The 13,385-nt window shown below is 42.5% G+C and overlaps 1 protein-coding gene across 1 annotated transcript; it reads left to right on the forward strand.

Annotated features, from left to right (window-relative positions):
* The first annotated feature begins 1,005 nt into the window (after window positions 1-1,005).
* On the forward strand, window positions 1,006-2,500 carry LOC139379259 (protein S100-A1-like). Its single transcript, XM_071122061.1, has 3 exons — window positions 1,006-1,027; window positions 1,840-1,999; window positions 2,203-2,500. The coding sequence occupies exons 2-3, from the start codon at window positions 1,859-1,861 to the stop codon at window positions 2,365-2,367; spliced, it is 306 nt and encodes a 101-aa protein (XP_070978162.1). The 5' UTR covers window positions 1,006-1,027; window positions 1,840-1,858; the 3' UTR covers window positions 2,368-2,500.
* The last annotated feature ends 10,885 nt before the right edge of the window (window positions 2,501-13,385 follow it).

Below are 13,385 nucleotides of genomic sequence, written 5' to 3' on the forward strand. Positions count from 1 at the left end.
CACGGTTTTGTCTCACAAGGGGTGATGGTCGGACTCGCGTTTATCGTCAACGGAATGAGCATTACACCGAAGCCTGTACTCTGGAGCAGGATCGATTTGGAGGTGGAGAGTCCGTCATGCTCTGGGGCGGTGTGTCACAGCATAATCGGACTGAGCTTGTTGTCATTGCAGGCAATCTCAATGCTGTACGTTACAGGGAAGACATCCTCCTCCCTCATGTGGTACATGGATATTCCACCAGAGCTGTTGCCAGATAATTGAATGTTTATTTTTCTACCATAAGCTGCCTCCAACATCGTTTTAGAGAATTTGGCAATACGTCCAACCGTCTCACAACCGTAGATCACGTGTAACCATGCCAGCCCAGGATCTCCACATTCGGCTTCTTCACCTGTGGGATCGTCTGAGAGGGGGGTTGTTGTCTGTAATAAAGCCATTTTGTGGGGAAAAACTGATTCTGATTGGCTGGGCCTGGCTTCCCAGTGGGTGGGCCTGGCTGCTAACCCATGGTTGCACCCCTGCCCAGTCATGTGAAATCCATAGATTAGGGCCAAAGAAATGTATTTCAATTGACTGATTTCCTTATATGAACTGTAAAACCCAGTAAAATCTTTGCAATTGTTGCATGCTGCGTTTATATATATATTTTTTTCAGTATATTTAGCAGATGTTATTGCGGGTGTAGCGAAATGCTTGTCATATAGTACGTTTAGCAAATTCGTAAAATACTGTACATTTTGCAAATTCGAAACATATAATAAGAATTATAATTCGTAACATATCATACGAAATGGGGATGAATCGACAATTTAATACATAACGTTACCATACGAAAGGTGACATATACTAAATGGTGTGTCTCGGATTTACATAAATAATAATACGAAATGCTCTGAGACCAGGCTCTCAGACATCGTCTCTTGGAAACACAGGCTAAAACACCCAATCAGATGGGCGTTGCCTGCACGCTTTAAATTCTCGTAGTTACGCTACTTCCCCACCCTGTTCTCCAGCAGCTCTCAGTTCGGTAAGTAACACTTTTTCGCTTATTCTATACAGTAGCGTCCATCGTTTAACGGACAAGGTTATCTACTGTAATAAACAGGTCGCAAATAACTTTAATAACTGTTTCGGGTTTATAAAGTGTGCCTAGCTAATGATCTGTATCGTCAATGGCAAACTTGTTGGCTTAAATGTTCGTCAGTCTTTGCTTGCTTTGATTCAAAAATCAGTAATTCTATGGTTTGTTATGCAGTTTTATGGGCCATACTATTTACTGATTAACATAATGTAGTATATCTATAGTCTAACCTTTTCATGTTTCATTGACGCAATGTTTTTGTTTTAGAACTCTTTGACCTACAAATGTTATTCTCAGCGGGTTCGAGTCATTTTTATAGGCATTATTACTCCAATTTTCAACAGCCTGATTTCTTTACACTGAACTATTGCAAAACCAGAGGTTAAAGGACAGTCTACACAGTTAGATATGCTGGCTGTTCCCAAAGAAATGGGGTAGGCACTAAAAGAAACAGGGGTCGACAGCAGATAAGGAATGGAACAACTTTACAGCAGCCAAGGAATGTGATTACAGAGCCAAAGAAGGCCAACTCCTATCCTCTCTAAAAGTGCATTGTTTGTTTGCATAAAAGACTAATTGTGGGGTAGGTTATATTATCTGTCTAATAGAGCTGATAAGTAGTGATTTAATGGAACTGGCCTGAGTTGGGTTTGAACCAGCAGCCTGGCTGTTGCAGGATCTCCAGTGTGTAAGTGTATTTAGATACAGGGACTACAGTAGTACACCCACCCTAAATGACGTCTCTCTCCCCTCCTCAGTGTGTCAATATCTGCAGCCATGCCATCTGAGCTGGAGCGTTCCATGGAGTCCCTGATCATGGTGTTCCATCTCTATTCTGAAAAGGATGGTGATGGCAACACACTGAGCAAGAAGGAGCTCAAAGAGCTGATGAAGACAGAACTGGCCAGCTTCCTGAAGGTAACACTGACATCCCTCTCTCTTTTATGTCCCTCTACACTTTCTCTCTGTCGCTCATCTCACGCTCTTTCCCTCTCGTTCTGATTTCTCTCTCACTTTATTAAAGAGTATCCAAAGTCAATCTACCTCTCCCCTCTCTCCTTCTCCCCTCCTCCCAATCTCTCTCTCTCTTACTCATTCTCTTCATCTCCTCCATCTCTCAGTCCCAGAAGGACCCAGCCGCCATAGACACGATCATGAAGGATCTGGACCAGAATGGTGATGGGAAGGTAAACTTTGAGGAGTTTGTCTCTCTGGTGGTGGGCCTCTCCATTGCCTGTGAACAGCTCTACCAGCTCCACACCCAGAATGCTTCTGCCAAGAAGTGAAGGAGGACAGGACAAGGAGAAAGAGAAGCAGAGATGGATGCTTTTCTATATGTCATTTAGCTTTTCTATATGTCAAATAAGTCATTTTATAAATGTCTTACTGTTGTGAATAAACAGTGGCTTTCCCACTCTCTCTGTTTGTCACATTTGTCTGATGTGTGTCTTGTATTTGGCCTGTAAGTGTAAGACAGAATAGACAGTGCCAGTCACTTCTTCCTAGTTCAGTATTGACACAACCTCTTAGTAAAACATAGGAACTAGAAAGGCTTTGTTCTATGTTAAAACCACTATAATTACCAACTGATTAAATCAATGTTTCAACGTAATTTGTTAACCTATTGTGATGTGGGTTTGCAAAAAGTCATTGAGGGTGACATTCCAACCACAGGATTATGTCATGTTAACCAATTTTCAACAGAACCTTATATGTTGAATTCATTACTTTGAATCAACGTCAGCTCTTCAACATATCAACTAAGAAAATACACTAGGATGGGCAACACATACTGGATGGAGAGTTTAATTATCTACAGCTATCGCTTTGGGCACCCATTCAGGGTTCTAACCAAGCCCTGCTTAGTTTTGTCATTGACTTACCATTGTGCTATCTTGAGCATGATTGTTGGGAAATTTCCACTAATTTTTTATTTTTATTTTTTTATTTTACCTTTATTTAACCAGGCAAGTCAGTTAAGAACAAATTCTTATTTTCAATGACGGCCTGGGAACAGTGGGTTAACTGCCTGTTCAGGGGCAGAACGACAGATTTGTACCTTGTCAGCTCGGGGATTTGAACTCGCAACCTTCCGGTTACTAGTCCAACGCTCTAACCACTAGGCTACCCTGCCGCCCCAGATAGATTCACTAATGCTATTTAAGTCATTCCAATGGGTAGATTTAACAGCAAATGAAATGTAACCATACTTTATCAACGTTATTTGCTTATATAGAATTGGGAAGTCATCAACAGCTGTTTAAATTCAGCCCAGGATTCTACTAAAAATAGACAATAGATATAGGCCTAGGCTTTTCCAATGGAATCTACAAGTTAATAAATGTTGGATTCACATCTTCATGTTAACCAACAATCCAAGTTGAAGAATAGGACTAAATCAAACTATTTAAAAAAACAAAGTTTGATTTAGTGCTAATTAACTTAGATTTTTGGTTGAAATGGAGACATGAATCCAACATATAAATTATTAATTTGAAGACACTAATTGCAGCCAGACTCCGTGGCACAGATGGAACTATCCAATTAGAAGATGCATCTCCCTCAAATGTTAATATTTGGTTCCATTGACAACCAAGCACAATTCAACATCACTTTTGCAATACAGTAAATATCTTTATCTTGACAAGTTAGGCTATGTTGGATTCACATCTCCATCTCAACCATTAATACAAGTTAAAGAATAGGATTAAAGCTGTGTCTCAGATGCAACTATTCAAGCAGCAGTTACATGTCCTTTAAATGTTATTATTTGGTTGCATTGTCAACCAAAAACAATTCAATATTACTTTTGTAATACAGTAAATCGCCTGAAGTTAAGGCTTTCTTACAAACGAATGTATATAATTGCAATGTAACAGTATTTAACTTATGTAATGTTTAACCCACATCCATTTCCACATTTTGAGTTTACAGTAACAAATGTCTTATGTAATCACAGAAAGCATGCATGTTCAAGAGCATGCAGAGATCACCAGAGTGTGGAGATCTTCACAATTAATATAATAATCTGAGCAGAATCACGAATGGCATTGATAACATGCACCATGTACTTTAATGTAATCTCTGAAATCCAGGTCATTTGGTTGTGCTATTAGATTCGGCACAGTGATAACACATGGAATTGTTGTATAAATATACAAAACATAACACATTGGAAATTAAACTTCAAATACAACTCACTGCACATTGCCTTATTGCCCTATTCCATCTGGACAAGAGGAATACCTATCTAAGAATGACATAAAATGGGGCCAGAGGAAATGGCAGCATTTCTACGGGCGCCTAACCAACTGTGCTATTATGTGGGGGTTTTTTGCATTATTTGTAACTTATTTTGTACATAATGTTTCTACCACCGTATCTTAATGCAAAAAATAGCTTCTGGATATCAGGACAGCGATCACTCATCTTGGATTAGATGAGATGTTTTCTTCAAAGAGCAGGATGCACAGGATGTACTTCGAACACCCGACAAGGCCGAAATCCCCGTCATTGGCAAGAGAAAGAGCCGCAGGTACAGAGTACACAGAGCAGGGTGCCTCGTAAGGATCCGCAGACGGCGAGTGGGAAAGCTGCCATTACCGTCAGTATTACTTGCTAATATACAATCATTGGAAAATAAATTCGACGAGGTACGATCATGTAAATCCTACCAATGGGACATCAGAAACTGTAACATCTTGTGTTTCAAGGAATCGTGCATGAATGATGACATGGATTAACAACATATATTCATTGTAGAAGTTTAATATTGTTCTACAGTTGTATTTTAGTTCTCTCTCTCTCTCTTTCTGCCTCATTATAAAGAGGCTCCTCTTAGAAATGTGACTTAGACAGAACTCTGCAGGGGAGTGAAGGAGATTAGGTAAACATTCCACAACGAATCAACTTTGGGGGAAGGGGACATTTACTGCTAAGTGTTTAGCTAACAATAAAGGCCCTGTTTCTACAGCTTTGTTGGCATGGTTCTGGTCCCAGGAGTAGAGGATGATGACGTAAGCAGTGACATCTCCAGGGCGCGACTTAGGGTTGAACCTTTTAGGGATAGGGGGCAGCATTTTCACTTTGGATGAATTGCGTGCCCATAGTGAACTGCCTCCTACTCTGTCCCAGATGCTAATATTATTATTACTATTGGATGGAAAACACTCTGAAGTTTCTAAAACTGTTGGAATTATGTCTGTGAGTATAACAGAACTCATAGGGCAGGCAAACTTCCAGGAAGTGGAAATTCTGGGGCTGGTTGATTTTCAACTCGTCGCCTATTCACATCCAAATAAGATATGGATCTGTTTGCACTTCCTACGCCTTCCACTAGACGTCAACAGTCAGTAGAACGTGGAATGAAGCCTCTAGTGTGATGTGGGACCGGATGGCAGCTATTTGAGTCACTGGTCTGGCAGAATGCCAGTTTCTGGTTACGCGCAGTAGTCATTATATCGCCTTGTGTTCCATTACTCTGTAGACAAAAACGAATGTTCCGGTTGCAACGTTATTGGATATATATGATAATAACATCCTGAAGATTGATTCTCTACTTAGTTTGACCAGTTTATTCGACCTGGAATATAACTTTTTGACGTTTTCGTCCGAGTTCGCCTGGACCAGCGCCAGCTTTTGGACATGTGAACTAAACGTGCTAGTAAAAGTAGCTAATTGGACACTAGTAATGGACATTATCGAAAAAAACAGTGATTTATTGCGGAACTAGGATTCCTTGCACTGCATTCTGATGAAAGATCATGACTCCAACATGGCGGAGAAATATTTTTTCGTCTGAGCGCCGTCTCAGATTATTGCATGGTATGCTTTTTTCGTAAAGTTTTTTAAAAATCTGACACAGCGGTTGTATTAAGAACCAGTGTATCTTTAATTATATGTAAAACTTGTATCTTTCGTCAAAGTTTCTGATGACTATTTCTGTTATATGACATGGCTCTCTGTAATTACTCCAGATATTTTGGAGGCATTTCTGAACATGGCGCCAATGTAAACCGAGATTTGTGGATATAAATATGCATATTATCGAACAAAACATAAATGTATTGTGTAACATGATGTCATATGAGTGTCATCTGATGAAGATTATCAAAGGTTAGTGATTCATTTTATCTCTAATTCTGCTTTTGTGACTCTATCTTTGGCTGGGAAAAATGGCTGTGTTTTTTTGGATTTGGTGGTGATCGATCATAAATATATGTTGTGTTTTCGCTGTAAAACATTTAAAAAATCGGACACGATGGGTAGATTAACAAGATGGTTAACTTTCATTTGCTGTATTGGACTTGTTGATGTGTGAAAGTTAAATATTTCTAAAAAACATTTTTGAATTTCCCACGCTGCCTTTTCAGCGGAATGTTGGGGGGGGAGGTTCCGCTAGCGGAACCTGTGTCCTAGACAGGTTTTAATAAAACAATTGGAGATCTTTTGTTTGATGCAGAACTTACTCAGAAACATGCGTGCTATGTTCCTGTTTGTCAACTTCTGTCTGCAATTGCAATAATAAAGGTTTTTGAATGATTCAATTAAAGATATTGTAATAATGCTAATTTCACCAATGAACCAATGATTGACAAAGGACGTAAGGAACGAACCCTAACATTGTACATAAACTCAGCAAAAAAAGAAACGTCCTCTCACTGTCAACTGCATTTATTTTCAGCAAACTTAACGTGTAAATATTTGTATGAACATAAAAAGATTCAACAAATGAGACATAAACTGAACAAGTTACACAGACATGACTAACAAATGCAATAATGTGTTCCTGAAAAAAGGGGGGGGGGGGGAAATAAAAAGTAACAGTCAGTATCTGGTGTGGCCACCAGCTGCATTAAGTACTGCAGTGCATCTCCTCCTCATGGACTGCGCCAGATTTGCCAGTTTTTGCTGTGAGATGTGACCCCACTCTTCCACCAAGGCACCTGCAAGTTCCTGGACATTTCTGGGGGGAATGGCCTGAGCCCACACCCTCCGATCCAACAAGTCCCAGACGTGTTCAAAAGGATTGAGATCCGGGCTCTTTGCTGGCAATTGCAGAACACTGACATTCCTGTCTTACAGGAAATCACGCACAGAACGAGCAGGATGGCTGGTGGCATTGTCATGCTGGAGGGTCATGTCAGGATGTGCCTGCAGGAAGGGTACCACACGAGGGAGGAGGATGTCTTCCCTGTAACGTAAAGCATTGAGATTGCCTGCAATGACAACAAGCTCAGTCCAATGATGCGGTGTAGCGGTGAGAACAGGCCTCGGTGTAGCGCTCATTCCTTCGACGATAAACGCGAGTCCGACCATCACCCCTGGTGAGACAAAACCGTGACCCGTCTGTGAAGAGCACTTTTTTCCAGTTCTGTCTGGTCCAGCAACGATGGGTTTGTGCCCATAGGCGACGTTGTTGCCGTTGATGTCTGGTGAGGGCATTACAACAGGCCTACAAGCCCTCAGTTCAGCCTCTCTCAGCCTATTGCGGACAGTCTGAGCACTGATACAGGGATTGTGCATTCCTGGTGTAACTCCGGCAGTTGTTGTTGCCATCTGCAGGTGTGATGTTCGGATGTACTGATCCTGTGCAGATGATGTTACACGTGGTCTGCTACTGCGAGGACAATCAGCTGTCCGTCCTGTCTCCCTGTAGTGCTGTCTTAGGCGTGTTACAGTACAGACATTGCAATTTATTGCCCTGGCCACATCTGCAGTCCTCATGCCTCCTTGCAGCATGCCTAAGGCACATTCACGCAGATGTGCAGGGACCCTGGGCATCTTTCTTTTGGTGTTTTTCAGAGTCTTTAGAAAGGCCTCTTTAGTGTCCTAAGTTTTTATAACTGTGACTTTAATTGCCTACCGTCTGTTTGGTGTTAGTCTATTAACAACCGTTCCACTGGTGCATGTTCATTCATTGTTTATGGTTCATTGAACAAGCATGGAAAACAGTGTTTAAACCCTTTACAATGAAGATTTGTGAAGTTATTTGGGTTTGTACAAATGTCTTTGAAAGACAGGGTCCTGAAAAAGGGATGTTTCTTTTTATGCTGAGTTTACATATCCCAACCAGAAGCCATGGATTACAGGCAACATTCGCACCAAGCTAATGGGCAGAGCTGCCGCTTTCAAGGTGCGGGACTCTAACCCAGAAGCTTATAAGAAATCCTGCTATGCCCACCAACAAACTATTAAACAGGCAAAGCGCCAACACAGGGCTCCGATGCTCGTCTTATGTGTCAGGGCTTGCAGACTATTACAGACTACAAAGAGAAGCACAGCTGTGAGATGCCCAGTGGCACGAACCTACCAGACGAGCTAAATCACTTCTATGCTCGCTTCGAGGAAAGCAACACAGAGGCATGCATGAGAGCATTAGCTGTTCCGGACAACTGTGTGATCACGCTCTCCTCAGCCGACGTGAGTTGGTATTGAGTAAGACCTTTAAACAGGTCAACATTCACAAGGCCGCAGGGCCAGACGGATTACCAGGACGTGTGCTCCGGGCATGTGCTGACCAACGGGCAGGTTATATTGGTGATATTTTCAACATGTCTCTGATTGAATCTGTAATACCATCATGTTTCAAGCAGACCACCATAGTCCTGTGCCCAAGAACACCAAGGCAACCTGCCTAAATGACTACAGACCCGTAGCACTCATGTCCGTAGCCATGAAGTGATTTGAAAGGCTGGTAATGGCTCACATTAACACCATTATCCCAGAAACCCTAGACACTCCAATTTGCATACCGCCCAAACAGATCCACAGATGATGCAATCTCTATTGCACTCCACACTACCCTTTGCCACCTGGACAAAAGGAACATCTATGTGAGAATGCTATTCATTGACTAGAGTTCACCATTCAACACCATAGGACCATCAAACTCATCACTAAGCTAAGGATCCTGGGACTAAAAACCTCCCTCTGCAACTGGATCCTGGACATCCTGACGGGCCGCCTCCAGGTGGTGAGGGTAGGTAGCAACACATCCCCCACGCTGATCCTCAACACTGGAGCCCCACAGGGGTGCGTGCTCAGCCCCCTCCTGTACTCCCTGTTCACTCATGACGGCATGGCCAGGCACGACTCCAACACCATCATTAAGTTTGCAGGCGACACAACAGTGCCAGATCACCGACAAAGACGAGACAGCCCATAGGGAGGTGGTCAGAGACCTGGCAGAGTGATGCCAGAATAACAACCTATCCTTCAACATAATCAAGACAAAGGAGATGATTGTGGACTACAGTAAAAGGAGAACCGAGCACGCCCCCATTCTCATCGACGGGGCTGTAGTGGAGCAGGTTGAGAGCTTCAAATTCCTTGGTGTCCACATCCACCAACAAACTAGAATGGTAAAAACACACCAAGACAGTAGTGAAGAGGGCACGACAACGCCTATTCCCCCTCAGGAAACTAAAAAGATTTGGCATGGGTCGTCAGATCCTCAAAAGGTTCTACAGCTGCAACATTAAGAACATCCTTACTGGTTGCATCAAGGCACTACAGAGGGTAGTGTGAACGGCCCACTACGTCACTGGGGCTATGCTGCCTGCCATCCAGGACCTCTACACCAGGCAGTGTCAGAGGAAGGCCCTAAAAATGGTCAAAGACCCCATGACCCCTGCAGTCATAAACGGTTCTCTCTATTGTCGCATGGCAAGCGGTACCGGAGCGCCAAGTCTAGGACCAAAAGGCTGTTGCCGTACCAACAGCTTACCCCCAAGCCATAAGACTCCCGAACAGGTAATCAAATGGCTACCTGGACTATTGGCATTGTCCCACCCGCCAACCCCTCTCTGGTGGCACAGCTAGCACTGCGATGCAGTGCCCTAGACCACTGCGCCACCCGGGAGGCCCCCTTATACCAATTTTTTACTTAAAAATTGCACTGTTAGTTAGGGCCTGTAAGTAAGCATTTCACTGTTGTATTCGGCGCACCTGACAAATAAACTTTTATTTGATTTTATTTGTTCATTGACTACAGCTCAGCCTTCAACACCATGGTACCCTCATCCTACTCCTCCTCTGTTCCTCGGGTGATGTGGAGGTTAACCCAGGCCCTGCGTGTCCCCAGGCGCTCTCATTTGTTGACTTCTGTAACCGTAAAAGCCTTGGTTTCTGTTGGTAAAAATATGATTAAATGACTGAACAAATCATTTAAAAGACATTAAGTACATTTGAGAATGCCTTTCACACTCATTCAACACCATGAAATGATGTTGACTAAACAGGAGAAAATAAGTACTCTGTCTGGGTCTTTTGATGATAGGGTTTGTATTAATAACATTGTGGTTCCACGGGGGGGTGGCAGATGAGATCAAAGCTATAAATTAGATCCTGGCAGGATTAGAGTCAAGTATTTTTTGGTGGTCCACTCTCAATGAGAATGTGGATTGGATCAATTATATCTATTAAAAATCCACAGCGCTTCACCAATTATATTAGAGATGTAATGAATGACTTGGCAGAATAGAATAGTCTTGGATGTTTGCTGGCTGAAAAGGGTGGGAGTGTATGGAGGTAATTTGGACTCCAAGGATATAGTTTCGGATGGATCAGTGACCAAGGCCTTGTCTGGTTTACACACCCTAGTTCACGAGTTGGCAGTAAACTCAGGGGTGGATACTTCTCTGACTAATTGGGTTGACAGTGTGTTTGGAAGATGGAAAAATGATTACTGTGTTATGGGCTACCTTCACCTGTGTGACTGTGTTAGTTTTGTGCGGGTGTGTTTGATTGCGTGTATGAAAGTTATCATTTCCAGGACTCTGGAGAAATCGATGACACTTCAGATGGTGATATATGGACCAATCCTAAACTCTGACCAGTGGAATATAAAATACATGGCTTGGACGTAATAGAAGAATCCGGATCCTTTCACTCGCGAGGAGACCATATGTGATGTTTAGGAAATGTAGATGTTTTCTTGTTTCAATGTATAGACAGTTTTTTCATGAAGATTAACAGAAAATCCTGATAAGTAGAATTAAGATTCTGATGTAGGTTAGAACAGTCATTGAAGTTGATTATGTACATACATGTATTGATTGTCTTCTTCTAGTATATCATTTATATTTCCATGTAGTGTTTAATGATGGTATGAGTTGTTAAGTCATTTTGAGGGTGGATTGTTGGTAAAATTATGATTAAATGACTAAACAAATCATTTTAAATAGAACTGTAACTAAGTAAAACTTATACTCTGTTTTATTATATCTGATTAACAATATGAGTTCATAAGAAGGGATTGTGAGACACGGAAAAGGAGTAATTAAAGTTAATGAACACCATTTCAACTAGGAAGAAACGAATGGGTTGGGGACTGTGAAAACAGATAAGGTCGTTAGCCTATGGTTGACCCTACAGAAACTTAGCTCTGGGGTTTTTAGATAAGACAGTGAGTGCATTCCTAAGTTTTCTGTTAATTAGAACTGTCAGCTCAGTGGTGATTGATAATGTTGAGGGGTCAAAAGTTACCTGGGAGTGTGTTAGTAAGTTAGAATGAACTTTTCACCTCACTTTGTCCCGGTCGAGAGGAGGGGATTCTGTTAAAGTAATGAAATGACGTCATGATCTGTATATAAACTGTTGTTCGTGGTTAAGTGGCAGCGCGCTCCGAGAATAAATTCTGTTATCTATTATTGAAAGACTGGTCTGCGTCTATTTTATGCAAACAAGAATCTTACAAATTCTCATAAAATAGATTAAGGGTTTTCAATTAATGAAAGCACATTGGCATAATTAAATTACATTAACAGTTTCATGCATGTTAACATCAGAAGCCTCCTCCCTAAGTTTGTTTTACTCACTGCTTTTGCACACTCCGCCAACCCTGATGTCCTTGCCGTGTCTGAATCATGGCTTAGGAAGGCCACCAAAAATTCTGAGATTCCTATCCCAAACTACAACATTTTCCATCAAGATAGAACTGCCAAAGGGGGAGGAGTTGCAATCTACTGCAGAGATTGCCTGCAAAGTTCTGTCATACTTTCCAGGTCTGTATACAATACACGCAGTCAGTTAGGAAAGCTAAGGCTACAGCACTGAGGATAGGAAACACTGTCACCACCGATAAATCCACGATAATCGAGAATTTCAATAAGCATTTCTCTACGGCTGGCCACCCCAACCCTACTGGCTACCCCAACCCCGGCCAACAGCTCCGCACCCCCCGTAGCTACTTGCCCAAGCCTCCCCAGCTTCTCCTTCATCCAAATCCAGATAGCAGATGTTCTGAAAGAGCTGCAAAACCTGGACCCGTACAAATCAGCTGGGCTAGACAATCTGGACCCTCTCTTTCTAAAAGTATCCGCCGCCATTGTTGCAACCCCTATTACCAGTCTGTTCAACCTCTCTTTCGTATCGTCCGAGATCCCTAAAGATTGGAATGCTGCCGCTGTCATCACCCTCTTCAAAAGGGGTGACACTCTAGACCCAAACTGTTACAGACCTATTCCATCCTGCCCTGCCTTTCTAAAGTCTTCGAAAGCCATGTTAATAAACAGATCACTGACAATTTCAAATCCCACTTTACCTTCTCCGCTGTGCAGTCCGGGTTTCTGAGCTGGTCACGGGTGCATCTCAGCCACGCTCAAGGTACTAAACAATATCATAACCGCCATCGATGAAAGACAGTACTGTGTAGCCGTCTTCATCGACCTGGCCAAGGCTTTCGACACTGTCAATCACCGTATTCTTATCGGCAGACTCAACAGCCTTGTTTTCTCAAATGACTGCCTCGCCTGGTTCACCAACTACTTCTCAGATAGAGTTCAGTGTGTCAAATCGGAGGGCCTGGCAGTCTCTATGGGGGTACCACAGGGTTCAATTCTCGGGCTGACTCTTTTCTCTGTATATATCAACGATGTCACTCTTGCTGCGGGTGATTCCCTGATCCACCTCTACGCAGACGACACCATTCTGTATACTTCTGGCCCTTCTTTGGACACTGTGTTAACAAACCTCCAAACGAGCTTCAATGCCATACAACACTCCTTCCGTGGCTTTCAACTGCTCTTAAACGCTAGTAAAACTAAATGCATGCTTTTCAACCGATCGCTGCCTGCACCTGCCCGACCAACTAGCATCACTACTCTGGACGACTCTGACTTAGAATATGTGGACAACTACAAATACTTAGGTGTCTGGCTAGACGGTAAACTCTCCTTCCAGACTCATATTAAACATCTCCAATCCAAAATTTAATCCAGAATCGGCTTCCTATTTCACAACAAAACCTCCTTCACTCACACCGCCAAACATACCCTCGTAAAACTGACTATCCTACCAATCC

This window comes from Oncorhynchus clarkii, chromosome 2 (genome assembly GCF_045791955.1).
Source record: "Oncorhynchus clarkii lewisi isolate Uvic-CL-2024 chromosome 2, UVic_Ocla_1.0, whole genome shotgun sequence".
Taxonomy (NCBI): domain Eukaryota; kingdom Metazoa; phylum Chordata; class Actinopteri; order Salmoniformes; family Salmonidae; genus Oncorhynchus; species Oncorhynchus clarkii.

Coding starts and splice junctions, on each gene's coding strand:
- LOC139379259 (XM_071122061.1), top strand. CDS start 1,859: ATGCCATCTGAGCTGGAGCGTTCCATGGAGTCCCTGATCATGGTGTTC. Junction 2,000..2,202: donor AACTGGCCAGCTTCCTGAAG/GTAACACTGACA, acceptor TCCATCTCTCAG/TCCCAGAAGGACCCAGCCGC.